We start from the raw sequence: 15,744 nt of genomic DNA on the forward strand, positions 1-15,744 counted from the left end.
AGCCCTGGCTTTCCTCAGGGTTTGAGTTGGGACAGAGCCAGGGATAGCTGCAGAGCTCTGATTATGGACCTCCTGGTAGGCAGGACACAGCCGCTGGAAAGTTTTAAGCATGAACATGATAGGGAATCAGCCTTGTGTTTTGGGAGGCGCAGTCTGGTGGCCACGAGAAGGGACAGTGGAGGTGAGGCAGGGAGAAAGGAGGCCCCTGTAAAAATCCAAGCGAGGGAAGCAGCTCTAACTCCCTTCCCCAAAGAGGCTCAGCTTCCCAAGGACGAAAGTGTTGCAGGCAGGTGTCACCTCCCTGGACCTTGGTTTGCTCTCAGCATGACGGGTCAGAGCCCTGCTGGCTGCACCACGCCGCTGGCACAGTCAGTGCAGTCCGGGCCCGGGGGCTGCAGCCATCCCAGTCCAGGTCCAGGCCGCGAGTCCCGGGGCTAGCAACCGCCCTTGCATATGGCCCCGCCCCTGCCCCGCCCCTGCTCCGGATTGGCTGGGGTGGGGGGCGTGGCCTTTCCCCATTGGTGACTGTGGCGGCGCGAGCCCGGAAGCGGACGGGGGCGGCGGCGTAGGAGCCTCGGGCGGGCAGGGGTTGCTGCGCTGTCCTCCGCTCCTGGCTCCTGGCTCTGCAGCCATGCAGCCCCCGCCCCCGGGCCCGCTGGGCGACTGCCTGCGGGACTGGGAGGATCTACAGCAGGACTTCCAGAACATCCAGGTTAGCGCCGCTGCGGACGCCCGGTGGCCCCGAGCCGCGTTTCACTGGCTCAGGGGCAAGGGTCGGGCAGCCCTGGGTCAGGCAGCCGGGAGCTAAGGGTCAGGGGTCGGGGCCCTGTCGTCACTGCCTAAGGGGGCGAGGCCTCGGGTCCTGGTGTCCACCGCCGCCTCCTCCAGTGTCCGGGAATCCCGGTGGGACCCCACTGCCCTGGCGACCTCGGCTTCCAATGAGGGCCTTGGAAAGGGGCCCAGACCCCGACCCCGTCCTCTCCCAGGAGAGAACGGCCGTCTGAGTCATACACGGGCGGGCCCAGTCTTGGGTCAGCCACTCAGCAAACGCGCAGCGGGCAGCGCTCGAGAGGCAGCCCGGGTCGGGGGAGCAGCGTTTAGGGGGAGTCCTCGGCCTGGATGGGGGCGCGCCCCAGGCGGAGGGACAGCGCGCACCGCTGAGGCCTTTAGAAGGAAAGAGGGGACTTGACAGGCCCATGTGGCTGCATCAAGGAGAGCTAGGGGAGGGGTGGGCGGGGCCAGGCCCTGTAGGGACGCCCTGGCCTGGCAGAGATCGGAGTCCCTCCGAGGCCGGTGGAAAGCTACGGGAGGAACTGTCTGGACTGAGCTCCCTCGGGGCTACCGTGGCTGTTCTGTCCAGAGGCCAGGGAGGAGGAGGCTGCTGGCCTCATCCAGGCAGGGAAGAGGGCGGTGGCTGTGAGTGGGCAGAAGTGGCACGTGCTGGGGTCCGAGGGGGCGTGGTGACCCCTCCTGGGCATGAGAAACAAGATCCAGACGGAGTGGAGCCCCCGCCAGCTGATGGCTTGGTTAGGCCTTTGCCTCTCCTGGACTGGTTCCAACCCCTTCCTGTCGGCATTGAAACCCAGCTGCCCCTGGCCCTGCCAAGCCCCCTGCCATTGGTGCTTCTCCCCAGAGACTGAGCAGACCCAGCCTCCCCGCCTGGCCCCTGCTGTCCTGGCCACAGCCCCTGCTTGACTCTCTTCACACTGCCCCTTGCCCCACCTCTAGGCTGCGCCTTCTTGAGACTCACCTACCAGGGCAAAGTGCTCGGGGAAGCCTTGGGCCAAAGGTGAGGGGGGCTGGCCTTAGAGCAGGAGGCTCTAGGGCTGAAATCTGATGACCTTTAACCTGGGAAGAAGATGTCAGGAATGCCTGAGAACCTCAGCTCCGCCTGTACTGGAAGGCTGGATAGGCAGGAGGAGCTGAGAGGACAGAGGGGTGGCTCTGGGCGGCCCACTTGGTCCAGAAGGGGGCCCTGGGGCCTAAGCTCCAGACTCAAGGTAGGAGAAAGAGAGCCTGTCCTTGTAGGGTAGGGACAACTAGCAGATGGGCTGAGACTAAGAAAACCTTGGCTGGGCCCGGTGGCTCATGCCTGTAATCCCAGCACTTTGGGAGGCCAAGGCAGGCAGATCACCTGAGGTCAGGAGTTCAAGACCAGCCTGGCCAACATGGTGAAACCCTGTCTCTACAAAAATACAAAAATTAGCCAGGCATGATGGCGGGTGCCTGTAATCCCAGTTTACTTGGGAGGCTGAGGCAGAAGAATGGTTTGAACCCAGGAGGCGGAGGTTACAGTGAGCCGAGATCACGCCACTGCACTCCAGCCTGGGCGACAGAACGAGACTGTCTCAAACCAAAAAAAAAAAAAAAAAATCTAGTCTGTTTCTCGGGGAGGGGTGCCATGGGGTCTCTGGGCTCACAGGAGGACACCCAGGCCCTTGCCTGCCTTGGGGAGACGGCCACCTCATCCCCAGGCAGGCGCAGTTCTCCCTCCTTTCCCGCTGAGCGAACCCTCCCAGCAGCCCTGGGGGAGCCTGAGCCCCACGTCCTGCCTGCAGGCTCTGGCTCAGTGGCTCCCCAACTGGCCTGAGCCTTCTCCCCTCCGGTCCCCAGGAGACCCATCGGCTATACCGCCTGAAGCTGGAGGAGCTGACGAAACTTCAGAACAATTGCACCAGCTCCATCACGCGGCAGAAGAAGCGGCTCCAGGAGCTGGCCCTCACCCTGAAGAAGTTAGGAGCCGCTACCCCACCTGCCATGGGCTGAATGTGGGGTGGGAGGGCTGGCACTGTGAGACCCTGGGCACCGCTCCTCCCCTCTCTGGGCCGTGTTTGCCCTTCTGCCCCTGTGGGAGTCAGGGAGGACATTTGGGAGTCCTCCTACCCTGACTCTTTCTGGCCTCACCCGCAGATGCAAACCCTCCCTCCCAGCAGAGGCCGAGGGGGCCGCGCAGGAGCTGGAGAACCAGATGAAAGAGCGCCAAGGCCTATTCTTTGACATGGAGGCCTATTTGCCCAAGAAGAATGGGTGAGGCCCCCACTGCCCACTCTCAGCTCAGTTCACAGCCACTCCCGCAGGGGGAGGCGTGAAGCCGGTGCCCCTTCTTGCTCATTATAGTCAGCAAATGTTCCCTGGGCCCAGTGCAGGCTGAGCAGTGAGGCCCAGTGCTGACTTCAGGGGAGACAACCGGCTGAGGGTGACATTTCACGTGGTAGGTGCTTCGTAGCATGGGGAATGAGGTGGCACAGTGAGGGACGCCTGACCCGGTCCAGGAGGTCACAGAAGGCTTCCTGGATTAGGGGATGAGTGGATTGAATCTTAGAGAATAAAGAGAGTGGGCCAGGCATGGTGGCTCTCACCTGTAATCTCGGCACTCTGAGAGATAGAGGTGGAAGGATCACTTGAACTCAGGAGTTCAAGACCAGCCTGGGTGACATACTGAGACCCTATCTCTCTATTTATTTAAAAAGAGAAAATAGGCTGGGCACGGTAGCTCATACCTGTAATTCCAGCACTTTTTTGGGAAGCCAAGGCAGATTGCTTGAGGTCGGGAGTTCAAGACCCGCCTGGGCAACATGGTAAAACCCATCTCTACTAAAAACAAAAATTAGCTGTGCGTGGTGGCACACGCCTGTAATCCCAGCTACTCAGGAGGCTGAGGCAGGAGAATCGCTTGAGCCTGGGAGGCAGAGGATGCAACGAGCCGAGACTGCACCACTGCATTCCAGCCTGGGCAACAGAGTGAGATTCTGTCTTAAAAAATAAGTAAATAAATAAAAAGAGTGAGGCAGACACACGGGCTGAGGGCAAGAGGTAGCAGCAGGTAGACACAAAGGCCATGAGCAGAACTGTAGTGGCCAGAGCTCGGGGCGGGAGCTGAGAGGGAGCCAAGAGGCCAGAGGCTTTGCTGGGCTGCAGCGCTTGCCTTGAGCCCAGTTGGCAGGGGAGAGAGAGGGGTGGAACGTGCGCTTGGAAAGGCCAGCTGCTGTCACCCAGGAGGACGGACAGGGCAGTGCAAAACCCTCCGCCAAGCGAAAAATCCCAGCAGAGGCTGCAGGCAGGAAGATAGCTGGGAGAAGGTGTGGCCCAGAAGGCAGGGAGAAAGGAGTGTCAGTAGTCTCGGGGTCAGTCCTGAGATAAGGAAGGGGACGTGCATCCTGGAAGTCGGGTCACCTTGGCGAGAACCATTTGATGGAACAGGGTAGACGTTGATCTTGGGGATGACAGAAGAGCCAAGGAAGGGAGACAGCCAAGTTTAGGAGACTTTTTTTTTTTTTTTGAGATGGAGTCTCGCTCTGTCTCCAGGCTGGAGTGCAGTGGCACGATCTCAGCTCAACCTCTGCCTCCCTGGTTCAAGGGATTCTCCTGCCTCAGGCTCCTGAGTAGCTGGGATTACAGGCGCCCACCACCACACCCGGCTCATTTTTGTGTTTTTAGTAGAGACGGGGTTTCACCATGTTGAGCAGGCTGGTCTCAATCTCCTGACCTCATGATCCACCCACCTTAGCCTCCCAAAGTGCTGGGATTATAGGCGTGAGCCACCGCGCCTGGCCCTCTGGGAGACTTTTTAGAGCGTGGCTGTGAGTGGAGGGAGAGAATTAGTAACTAGGAACTGGAAATTAGCACCGGGTCGAGGGGCAGCTGCTGCCTGGGTGCAGGGTTCCTTTGCCCCTGGGAAGACGCAAGCACATCCACCTGCTGAAAAGAGGGGCCGAGAGGGGAAAGAGCCAGAAGAGGTGATGGAGGGAAGCCCTGGGAGAGCGAGAAGGGCTAGTGGAGGATGGAGGGTACAGAGATGAGGGTGAGGAGTGCTCCCAGTACAGTGACCCCACAGAGCAGAAGCCGGGCTATCTTCTCTGAGATGTTGCAGGTGGGGCCTGGGGTGGGAGGAGACAGGATGGAGGGTTTGGGGGAGAGGATGTGGAGAGGCCAGTGCTGAGAACCAGATGGGGAGCCGAGTGGAGACATATCCGCAGCCTGGTGGGTTGGCAATGGAGGCTGGAGCTGGCCTGAGTGGGGAGCACTGTGCCGGGAGCACTCTGTAGAGGGAGAAGCATGGCTGTCGCAGAAGCTCTTTGTGGCCTGGGGCGAATGGCGTAACCACGCTGAGCCTCTGTCCGTTCAGCATGAGTGTGAACAAGAACCCATGCGTCTGGGGCAGGTGCTGAGAAAGTGACCGACTTTGCTGTCACCTCTTGGAGTATCTCTGGCAGAGAAGGGCAAGATGATCTCAGTTGGTGGGTGTGGAGGCTGGACATTAAGGGGATTGGCAAGAAAGTGGTGGAATTGGCGGGTGGCCTGGGGACTCGGCCGGCTCCGATGAGATCTGGGACTGGAGAGCGTGGAGGCCTCTGAGGGATGGGGGGGTTGTGGTGGGGAGAAACGCCCCGGGAGGCCGGGCACTTGGGGGGTCAGCCCACAGTCAGAGCTCCAAGCTTCTGTTCTGGTTTGGGAGGTCGTCCCAGATGTGGCCAGGTGTGTGGGTCACTGAAGTGGAACCCAGTACTGAAGATTCTGGAGGGGAGGTGGCAGGGAGCTGGGGGGTAGGTGGTAGCCATCGCAGAGAGGAGCAATCGGGGCCATGGGGACGGCCCTCAGTGAGGAGGGAGAGCGGGTTCTCTTGGGGCCCTGAGGTGGGGGAGTTTCAGGCAAGACTGCGGAGACAGGGGACGCTGTTTCCCCAGGGGTCAGGATTCCAGAGCAGGCGGCGAGGAAGGCTGAGCATGGCGGGGAGTGGGTCTGCAGCCCCCAAGGTCAGAACCTGATGCCAAGGCCATGCGGAAAGCAGCGGGTGAGGGGGGGTGGTGGTGGCCCAGGCTCTGGCCTGGCAGGGTTGGCTGAGTATCAGTGGCTTTTCTGTCACTCGGGCTTCTCCTCACCCTGCCACCCCCTTCCCTAGATTGTACCTGAGCCTGGTTCTGGGAAATGTCAACGTCACGCTCCTGAGCAAGCAGGCTAAGTAATCAGGCTGGGCCTCCACCCGCCGACCCGGCCTTCCCCTCCACCGTGTCACGCGGGCTTCCCCTCCACCCCCTCACCCGGGCTTCCCCTCCACCCCCTCACCCGGGCTTCCCCTCCACCCCCTCACCCGGGCTTCCCCTCCACCCCCTCACCCGGGCTTCCCCTCCACCCCCTCACCCGGGCTTCCCCTCCACCCCCTCACCCGGCCTTCCCCTCCACCGTGTCACCCGGCTTTCCCCTCCACCCCCCGACCCGGCCTTCCCCTCTACCCAACTTCCCTTGGCTCAGCTGCCCTCCCAGGGTGGGGGCATGCATGGGCCCCACCAGCACCCCACCCGTCTCACCAGCCTGTGCCCCCCAGGTTTGCCTACAAGGACGAGTATGAGAAGTTCAAGCTCTACCTCACCATCATCCTGATCCTCATCTCCTTCACCTGCCGTTTCCTGCTCAACTCCAGGTGGGTATCCCGCCCGGCCGAGGCCCTGCCCATCCCCAGGTGCTGTGGTACCAACCCTCGGTCCCTTCCCTCCGCAGGGTGACAGACGCTACCTTCAACTTCCTGCTGGTCTGGTACTACTGCACCCTGACCATCCGGGAAAGCATCCTCATCAACAACGGCTCCCGGTGGGCAGGGCGGGCCCTGAGGGAGGGGAGCATGGAATGGGGCGCTGGGACCCTCTGGGAAGCAGGAACAGGCCCTGGGGTTGATGATCGTTCTCTGCTCCAGGATCAAAGGCTGGTGGGTGTTCCATCACTACGTGTCCACCTTCCTGTCGGGAGTCATGCTGACGTGGTGAGTGGCTGGGCCCCAGCAGGGGCAGGAGCTAGGACAGGGAGGGGACACACGGCATCCCCAAGAGTCCCCAGCTGAACTCTACTTTCTTAGGCCCGATGGTCTCATGTACCAGAAATTCCGGAACCAATTCCTGTCCTTTTCCATGTACCAGAGTGAGTGTCCCAGATGTCCGTGCTGAGGCCTGGGGGCACCCGTGGTGGGGGGTGGGGGCAGGAAACCCCCCTGGGCTCAGCCCCGCTCTTCTGTCCTCCGCCTGGCCCAGGCTTTGTGCAGTTTCTCCAGTACTACTACCAGAGTGGCTGCCTCTACCGCCTGCGGGCACTGGGTGAGCGGCACACCATGGACCTCACTGTGGGTGAGTCGGGCGTGGCCCTGGCATCTGGACACTCTCCCTTCCTCCCGTCCCGGGTCTGAGTGGTGGCGTCCCCTGTCCCTGGCCGTCCTGTGCCCTGACCTTCCTCCCCGCAGAGGGCTTCCAGTCCTGGATGTGGCGGGGCCTCACCTTCCTGCTGCCTTTTCTTTTCTTTGGACACGTAAGTCGTGCCTCTGTGTCCCTGCCTGTATGTCTGTCCTCTGCACCGGCTTCGGGCTCGAGCAGGGGCTGGATTTTCTGAGTAAAATGTCTCCTCCCTGCTCAGTTCTGGCAGCTTTTTAACGCACTGACGTTGTTCAACCTGGCCCGGGACCCTCAGTGCAAGGAGTGGCAGGTGAGCTGGGGTCCCTGGAGAGGACGGATGGGCCAGGCCCAGGCCCAGCCCTCACCCTCTTCCTCCCGCAGGTGCTTATGTGCGGCTTCCCCTTCCTCCTCCTCTTCCTTGGCAATTTCTTCACTACCCTGAGGGTTGTGCACCAGAAGTTTCACAGTCAGTGGCATGGAAGCAAGAAGGATTGAGGCTGGGCCTTCCGCTGCCAGCCCAGAGGGGATTCTGTGTCCCACGTGTTGGAGGGGATGGGAGGCACCCCTCGAGTGTATGTGTGTATCAGGGGGTCTCTGCTGTTCTCCCTTGGGTTTTATGGGCTCTGTGGGCCCTGAAGGAAGACCTGGGCCCAGTGCCCTCAATAAAGAGAGGCCCAGAGGTAGCCTGAGCATGTGTGTTCTCTGGGGGGAGGGCAGGGCTTGGCGACCCCGCTACATGGCTTCCTGGGTCTGAGTTAAGTTGATCCAGGTGGAGGCTCCAGATCTACTCACACAATACCAGGCAAATACAGAAAACAGAACTTTATTCCAAGGGCCAGAGGTTATTTAAAATTATTTACACTCATTGGAAATCACATGGAGGGGCTGGGCCCAGCTCAGCTGAGAGAAAGAGCCCTTCTGTGCGGCCACCAAGGGCCAGAGGCCTCCCAAGGCATGGAGCCCGGTGCCCCCGTGCAGGCCCTGGGCTGTGCTGCCGGAGGCCCTCACCTGGCCTGGGGAGCTCAGGAGGGTGCACCTCAGGCCCCGGAGGAGTCTCTGTCACTGGACCTGCGCCTGTGCCAAGGCCAAGCCAAACCCACCCAGGAGACTGCAGGAGGGAGCCAGGAGAGTGATTACAGGCAGGAGTCTGCGGGGTGGGCGGGGCAGGCGAGGCCCTAGCTCCACACGTCCAGGGAGTAGCGGCCCTTGGTCATCAGCTTCTTGACATAGTCCACGGCCTGGGCGTGCTCCATGGCCCCGAGCTCAGCCACGATGTCGTAGAAGGTGTTCTGCACGTCCCTGGCCATGTTCCGTGCATCCCTGGGCAGGAAGAGGGGGTGCTGGGGGCTGGGCCAACTGCGGTAGGCAGGGCCTTGTCCTCCCCACCCCTACTCCAGTGACCCCACTCACCCACAGACATAGATGTGGGCGCCGCCTTTGATCAGCTTCCACAGGTGCTCTCGGTCCCGCTTTAGCAGGTGCTGGACGTAGACCTGAGGCCAAGGGTGGTGCCATGAGGGGAAGGCACAGCAGCTGAGGCCCTGCCAGCCCCGTCCCCGCCTTCATGGGTGCCCGCCCGTCTCACCTTGTGGGACTGCTCCCGGGAGAAGGCCACGTTGAGCTGGGTGAGCGCGCCGTCCCTGTGGAACTGCGCCAGCTCCTCCCGGTACAGGTAGTCCTCATCCGAGCGGCGGCAGCCGTAGTACAGCAGCGTCTCCCCCACCTCCTTGCCTGCGTGGCAGGGGCCGGGGTGAGCGTGGGGTTCCCAGTCGTCACCCCCTCCCCTGCGGGCCCCCACTCACCCTGCTGCCGCAGCCAGGCCCGCTCCTGGATGAAGCCTATGAAGGGGGCCACCCCAGTGCCGGGGCCCACCATGATGACAGGCGTGGTGGCCTTGAAGGGCAGGCGGAACTGGGACTTGCGCACGAACATGGGCACCAGCGCGCGGCCGCCGTTCTCCCCAGCAGGCTCCTTGGCCCGCAGCCAGTTGGTGGCCACGCCCTTGTTGATGCGGCCGGCCTTGGTCTCGTACTCCACAACCACCGCACAGATGTGTACAGAGTTGGGATGGACCTGTGGGGAGGGCCGTGTGAGCTCCGCCGCCAAGCCGAGGCCCCTGCCCAGCCCTGGCCCCGAGTCCCGTTCTGCAGGCCATCCCCACCCACCCAGGGCCTCTTCCAGCCCACCTGGCACCCAAACCTCAGAGGCCCCATCCCCAGCAGCTTCCCGGACTGGCTCTGGGGACCGGGGCTGGACAGATACTGGGAATCTCACAAACCAGCCCCACTGAGTCCACAGCCTGGAGAGGCATTTGGAGCTGCGCTGAGTGTGGAACTGGGGCTCAGGGCTTGGATCTCGGAGCTCCTGCGCTGACAGCAGGGCTGGGCCTCCAGCGTGTGGCTGGCAGGGCAGGGCCAGCCCTCACCTTGGAGGATGAGGCGATGGAGTAGTAGCGGGCCTGCAGGCGCGGCAGCAGCTCACACAGGTGGTCAATGGGGGGCCGCAGGGACGGGCAGTCCTGCAGGATGGCCAGGATGTGCCTCCGGGCCTCCACCACCCAACTCAGGTACAGCTCCTAGGAGACACGGGGGTGAGATGGGGCTGATTGGAGCCCATGGAGCTCGGAGAACGGCAGGGTTACTAAGGGCGGAGATCGCGGAGCCTAGCCGGCGCACCTTGCCCTCGCCGGAGGAGGAGGCCATCTTGCGCAGCAGCTCCTGCTCCGAGGGCTCCGAGGCGTACTGCGCCAGCTCGTACAGCACGTTGGTGCGCGGAGGGTTGGTGATGTCCAGGTAGTAGGTGAGGGCGGTGCGGTAGGACGTGGGGCACGGGAATGGGTGCTTCTTGTTGGACTCCTCTGCGGGAAAGACACAGGCAGGATTTGGGGTACGCGGCCGCCTCCTGGGGATGGGTGGCTGCTGCGGGAGGGGTTGACGCCTCGGGCCAACTCTGCGGGAACAGGCGCCCCAGCTGGTGCTGGAAACAAGGCCTGTGCTGTCTGATGCCTCCCTGGCCCTGGGGCCAAGTCTGGGGCCTCCAGCCAGAGAGGAAGTCCTCATGAGAGGCAGGACTCTTCTAGGGGAGGTGCGGGGGGCCACCCGCCCTGCACACTAACGCACCCGCTGTGCTTTCACGGCACACAACACGGTGTGACACGGCACCGCCCCTTTTCCTGCTGCTCCCTCACAGGCGGGTTGTGGAACCCGATAGTAAGGGCGGCTGCTGAGGACCGGCAGCTAGCAGGGGTGGGTGGAGACGGTCTGGGCCCAGGTCGGTGACCAGTGGGTTGCGGGAGCTTCACAGCGGGAGGCTCAGGCTGGGCAGCCCCACCAGGCCCGGGCAGCCCAGTGCAATGGCTACTGCCCCTTGGCACCACGGAGCACCCTTGGGGACCTGGGAGGGCTGCTGACTCCTGACTTCGGTGAGGAGGTGGGAGCAGCCCCAGGGCCTTCCTTCCCAGCAGGACACAGTGGCCATGGGGGAGCCGGGGCTGCCTCTGCCTCCAGGCCCCAGCACCTCACTCCCTTAAAGGCTATGACAGTGACAGGGTAGGGGGAACCCCAAGAGAGGACCTGACCTACGGCCACTCTGCCTCCCATTTGCTTGGGATCCTGTAACCGTGGAGTCTCGGTGCAAGGGCCGCCCAGGTACCCGGGCTTCAGGCCTAAGCAGAAGCTCAACCCAGGGCCTTCCTACAGGCCCAATCCTGCAGCTGCCTGGACCTGGCAGGGCGCCCTGACTGTGGCACTCACCATCCAGGTTGTTCAGGGACATGACGACATCCAGGTCGGCACCCAGGATTTTGCCCAGCTGATTGACGAGGGCAGAGTCGTTGGCTGGGTACACAGCCACGTGGTCCCCAGATTCATACCTGGAGGGAGATGCCAGGCTTGGGAGGGCGGAAGGCCGGCCCTGCCCCGGGTCAGGAGGCCCAGAGTGAGGGTTCAGGGGGTGACGGCGGCAGCTGGTACCTGATTTTGGAGTCCGAGATGTCCAATTCCAGGTGCATGAGGTGGCGCTCGGTCCCCTGGTTCAGCTTCCGGTTGGTGGTGACTGCAGCCAGGAATGGATTCTTGGCATCAAAGGGGCTGGGTGGGGAGGAGAGAAGCGCAGTGAGCTGCCAGGGCTTGGATCTGAGTCTCTGTCCCCAAGGACCCTTCTGGTTGCACAAAGCACAGGGAATCTCAAGAGATCTCCACGAGGAAATCTCACCGGTTACATCAAGGGCTCTCCCAGCCCGATCCAATGCAGTTCTCTTTCTTTTTGAGACTGAGTCTCGCTCTGTCGCCCAGGCTGGAGTGCAGTGGCATAATCTCGGCTCACTGCAACCTCCACCTCCCAGGTTCAAGTGATTCTCCTGCCTAAGCCTCCTGAGCAGCTGGAATTACAGGCGTGCGCCACCACGCCTGGCTAATTTTTATATTTTTACTAGAGAGGGGGTTTCACCATGTTGGCCAGGCTGGTATCAAACTCTAGACCTCAAGTAACCCGCCTCGGCCTCCCAAAGTGCTGGGATTACATGTGTGAGCCACCTCGCCTGGCCCCAGTGCAGTTCTCTCTACAGTCCCAGCACGTGGGCAGAGCTGGGTCATCAGTGTCTCCATTTCCAAATGTGGAAACTGAGGCTGGCCCTTAAAAGAACTGTGAGACCCAAGCTGACGGTGCCACAGGCTGGAAGGTGGCTGGGTCTCCAAATGAGGGGCACAGCTTCCCCACCCCTACATGTCCTGGACTACACCGTGGATGAGACAGAAATCTGCACTCCGGAAAGCCACTGAAATGCGGGGCTTCTTGCTCCAGCCAGGCTGGGGCAGGCCTACAGAAAGCAGGGCAGCTGGTGTTGGATGCAGTGGCACGGACTTCCCTGGGTGGCTCAGGCAGGAATCTGGCCAGCACCCAGGGGTCATCAAGGGCACAGAGGAACGCTAGGTTTTCCCCAAGTCTATCTATGGAGACAGATTCTAAGAAAATGAGCCCAGCTGCCAAAGAGGATCGTAGCCACAGAGCCCAGTGCACTGTGTCCTTGTTGAGAAGTGGGACGCGCCCTGCGGTCCTGGGCAGTGTAGAGTAAGGTGGCTAAGTGAGCTCAGTACAAACTGGGCGAGTGCCAGTCTTCTGGGGCCGGGCCCTGGACAGGCACTGCGTCAGGGCATGGAGCAGCTGCCTGGCTCTCGGGCAGTTCCCCTCTCTGCTCTGGGCCTCGTGCCCTCCCTGTGTAGGGACACTCACACCCACTCGTGGCACGGGGTCTGGTGAGAAGGGCCCTGCGGGGATATGGGGATACACGGCAGACTGAGTCTGGGATGCACCAGCGGCCACAGAGCCATCTGCCCCAAGCCACATTCCCTCCACTCACGGCTTCTGGTTCTCGTAGCTCTTCAGCCGGCCCATCTCCCCCACGTACACCTTGGCCGCGTCTATGTCAGTGTGGACCACAAGCTCGTACTGGCGAATGCTGGAAGGGGAAGACTGAGGGTGAGGCCGGGAAGCAGCAGGGGTCAGTCCTGAGAGGGAGGGGCTGGACTACAGGGGAGATGGCGCATGGCCTTCGGGGCAAGGGCCCAGGTACATACGACAGGAGGCGGGGGAGCCCCTGCTGCAGATGCGCAAGGAGGGCAGGCGAGGGAGCAAGGAGGGAGGTGGCATGGAGCTGCCGGGGGTCAGGCGCCCAGAAGCCGGGGCAGGGTTGGGCAGGCTTCCGGGAGATTCTGGGAGAAGGTAAGGAAAGCCCGGGCAGCACCCAGGGGCCATTGAGGGCACAGAGAGGAACGCTGTTTTTGGCCAAGTCTATGGAGACAGATTTTAAGGAAATGAACCCCTCTGCCAAAGTTGAACCTAGCCTCAGAGCCCGACGCACTGTGTCCTTGTCGACAGATGGGGTGCGCCCCGCTGCCCCGGGGCAGTGCAGAGCAAGGTGGCAGAGTGAGTCCTTGGCTGGGACCAAGGTCCCTCCTCGACCTCGCTGCGACCCACTGCCAGCCCCCATTCCAGGGTGGCCGCCCTCGGCACAGGACCCGCCCAGCCCACCCACCGGTGGCACCTGCGGGCCCTCGTTCACCTGGACTCCTCGCCAGTGGCTTCCACCCCAAAGTGCTCGCACACGGCCGGCCAGAACTGCTCTCGCCAGGTGATGAAGTCCTCCTCCAAGCTGGGCCGAGGAGAGGAGGGGGGAACGGCTCAGGACAGGCCGATGTGGCAACAATACCTGGTGCCAGGCACGCCCCGTCCCCAAAGCTCAGGACTGGGCGCCCAGTGACATCAACCCAGAGCATCAGGAAGGCTCCAGGGAGTTGGACAAGCCGAAAAGCAACACCGGCAGGGGCAGGGCAGAGGCGGGAGAGCCCCTTCCCTGTGTGGGAGGTGCGTGTCGCTGAGTCTCAGCTGACACAAGGGTGTGCGTGCCCCTCACGTTCCACGGCCCTTGCCTAGGCCCACAGTGCTGATCAGGGTGGCAGGGTGGGCACTCACTTCCCATCGTCGTCGCCCAAGCCCAGCTCAAAGATGCGCTGGGCGCCGAGCTGCTCCAGCCGCTTGTCCACGTACTTGCCCATGGCATTGAAGTGCTCGTAGGTTTTGTTCCCAAGACCAAACACCTGTGTGGACACAGGGGCCGCTCTGAGGCCTGGCCCTCGGCCTGACCAGCGGGAGGTGCCATGGGGGCGGGGTGGGAGGCCCCACAGCGCTGGCTGAGCTGCTGGGAACACCTGCAGGCCTCCATCCCATCAGGCGCCTTGCACTGCGAGGAACACTGGGCCACTGAAGAGGCTTCGTTTGGGTGACCTGCAGCCCACAGCCTGCCCCGTCCACCGCCAGCCTCAACCCACGGGGAAGTGGAGGCAGCCCACCCTCCCCACTGGCTGGGACTCCAGCTCCCCTAGCCCAGCCAAGTCTCAGTCATCCGGCCAGAACCCTCTTGCCTTTAGTCTCCAGCACCCAATGTCCCCTGGAGCTGAGGACAGGGAGGGGACACTCTCATAGTGCTGGGGTCCAGGGCAGAGGAGAGGGTCTCACGAGTGGCCTGCCCTGGCTGCTGAGAACGGGGTGGGGGTCTGGAGGGCTGCCTTTCAGACACGAGGATCCGGAGGCACCGCAGGCCACCGGGAGCCCACAGCAGTCTTTGGGTGACTCACCGCAAACTTGACCCCAGAGAGATCCACGTCCGTCTCCTGGAGCCAGTCGTAGAAGTCCTGGGCATTGTCGGTGGGGTCCCCCTCGCCGTAGGTGGCCATGCAGAAAACCACCAGGGCGTTGTCGATCTCCGGCAGGCTGCTCAGGTCAGCCTGCAGAGATAGGGGCAGGACCGCGCCCCGGCTATGACTGAGCCTGCTCAAGGTTCAACCCGCACCAGACGGGGAAGGCCAGGTCCTGCCCAGGGTGGTGCCAGGCCAGGGATGTCCGGGTGTCATGGGATCGGAAAGAAGGAATGACACAGAGGGTGGGGCATGGGCATCTGTATCAGGTGGGCAGGACAAGGTCACCTGTGTTGGGCTGGAGTGGAGAGGATGTGTTTCTAGAGGAAAGTGAAGTTTGCCACAAAAGAGCCACCAGAACGCGGCCTCCTGTGCTGATGCAGGTCTGGGGTCACCCTGGGAACTTCATCATTCCAGGACTCCCAAGCACCACATGGCCCCGGTGCTCACTGATAATCTAAATTGTTCATCAACTTGAAATGCAGCCTGGAGATGGCTGTGCGGTGGTGCCCGTCACCAAGACCCCGGAGGAGGGGGGAGTGGAGCAGCTGGGGAGGGTGGGTTTGGTTTGGGAGATGTGGCGGCCACAAGGAGGGCAGCTGGCGCTCCGGGGAGGGCCGGTCCTGGGGAAAGGACGCCTGGCGTGTGGCTGCAGCTGCAGGAATGGCCCTTCCTTCAGTTAGCCCGGGCAGGGATGGCAGTGACCCTCACAGGAAGGCAACTTCCAAGGATGTCTTCCCAGGACCCCACTCCCTGCCAGTCTCCCCCTGCTGAGGGGCGCCCTACAGACCTGCTCCCCGTCCTGCCCACTGCCTCCATCTGGGGCCGGCCCGCGGTGGCAGCTTACCAAGTCATACTCCTCGGGGTCCGCTGACATGCCTCGCATCCCATAGCGGTGGGCGTCCTTGGACAGGCGGTTGGCAAACTCCTCTGCAGTCCCCGTCTGGGAGCCGTAGAACACGATGATGTTCCTCCCCTAAGGAAGGCAGATGCAGGGTTGGTGAGGGCCACAGACCTCAGCCACGGCTCCGGTGGACACCCACTGGGCAAGCCGGGCAGGCCTGGCTGGCGGGGGCCCTCCAAGCTGCCCTCTTTCCTCCCTGGCTTTGAGTCCCTTCTAAGTTCCTCTGGGACTCGCTTCTCACTGTCACAGCCACTGTGGCAAAGGAGGGCAAAGGTCACCAACGCAATCTCACACGCGGCTGCTCAAGATCACACGTCTGACATTTTCATGACACGGGAAAAAACAAAAGTTAAAAAGGGTAACCAATGTATAGCCCTTATTTGTGGGGGAATGCTTCCAGGACCTCCCATAGATATTTAAATCCAAGGATGCAGCCGGGTGTGGTGGCTCACACCTGTAATTCCAGCACTTTGCGAGGCTGAGGTGGGTGGATCAC

The 15,744-nt window shown here is 62.2% G+C and overlaps 2 protein-coding genes across 3 annotated transcripts in view; one reads left to right on the top strand and one right to left on the bottom strand.

Annotated features, from left to right (window-relative positions):
* Positions 1–533: 533 nt before the first annotated feature.
* On the top strand, positions 534–7,980 carry TMEM120A (transmembrane protein 120A). 2 transcript variants are annotated; one of them, XM_011976306.1, is made up of 12 exons: positions 534–712; positions 2,614–2,732; positions 2,911–3,027; positions 5,900–5,959; positions 6,323–6,418; positions 6,496–6,585; positions 6,689–6,754; positions 6,848–6,909; positions 7,020–7,112; positions 7,226–7,290; positions 7,396–7,464; positions 7,598–7,980. In XM_011976306.1, exons 1-12 carry the CDS (start codon positions 632–634, stop codon positions 7,841–7,843), a joined length of 1,164 nt encoding a protein of 387 aa, XP_011831696.1. In that variant the 5' UTR covers positions 534–631; the 3' UTR covers positions 7,844–7,980. The 2 variants fall into 2 exon arrangements, with proteins under 2 accessions (XP_011831696.1, XP_011831697.1); XM_011976307.1 differs by having other exon boundaries at positions 7,536–7,843.
* Positions 7,962–15,744, bottom strand: part of POR (P450 (cytochrome) oxidoreductase) — an 86,378-nt gene continuing 78,595 nt past the window's right edge. The window contains exons 4-16 of the mRNA XM_011976305.1: positions 15,192–15,320; positions 14,285–14,434; positions 13,623–13,747; positions 13,213–13,302; positions 12,511–12,609; positions 11,126–11,242; positions 10,907–11,025; positions 9,830–10,011; positions 9,580–9,729; positions 8,957–9,227; positions 8,740–8,885; positions 8,565–8,647; positions 7,962–8,474 (exon numbers count right to left, since the gene is read on the bottom strand). Coding sequence (XP_011831695.1) covers positions 8,330–8,474; positions 8,565–8,647; positions 8,740–8,885; positions 8,957–9,227; positions 9,580–9,729; positions 9,830–10,011; positions 10,907–11,025; positions 11,126–11,242; positions 12,511–12,609; positions 13,213–13,302; positions 13,623–13,747; positions 14,285–14,434; positions 15,192–15,320 — 1,806 coding nt within the window. The 3' untranslated portion in view covers positions 7,962–8,329. The remainder of the gene's footprint in view (positions 8,475–8,564; positions 8,648–8,739; positions 8,886–8,956; positions 9,228–9,579; positions 9,730–9,829; positions 10,012–10,906; positions 11,026–11,125; positions 11,243–12,510; positions 12,610–13,212; positions 13,303–13,622; positions 13,748–14,284; positions 14,435–15,191; positions 15,321–15,744) is intronic.

The sequence above is a fragment of the Mandrillus leucophaeus genome, unplaced genomic scaffold (assembly GCF_000951045.1).
Source record: "Mandrillus leucophaeus isolate KB7577 unplaced genomic scaffold, Mleu.le_1.0 Scaffold164, whole genome shotgun sequence".
NCBI lineage: Eukaryota > Metazoa > Chordata > Mammalia > Primates > Cercopithecidae > Mandrillus > Mandrillus leucophaeus.

What these genes read in the sequence shown, in the direction of transcription:
- TMEM120A (XM_011976306.1), top strand. Translation starts at nt 632, where the DNA reads ATGCAGCCCCCGCCCCCGGGCCCGCTGGGCGACTGCCTGCGGGACTGG. An exon ending in TCGGGAGTCATGCTGACGTG is followed by an intron (nt 6,755 to 6,847) that starts GTGAGTGGCTGG and finishes CTACTTTCTTAG; the next exon opens with GCCCGATGGTCTCATGTACC. An exon ending in CACCATGGACCTCACTGTGG is followed by an intron (nt 7,113 to 7,225) that starts GTGAGTCGGGCG and finishes TCCTCCCCGCAG; the next exon opens with AGGGCTTCCAGTCCTGGATG.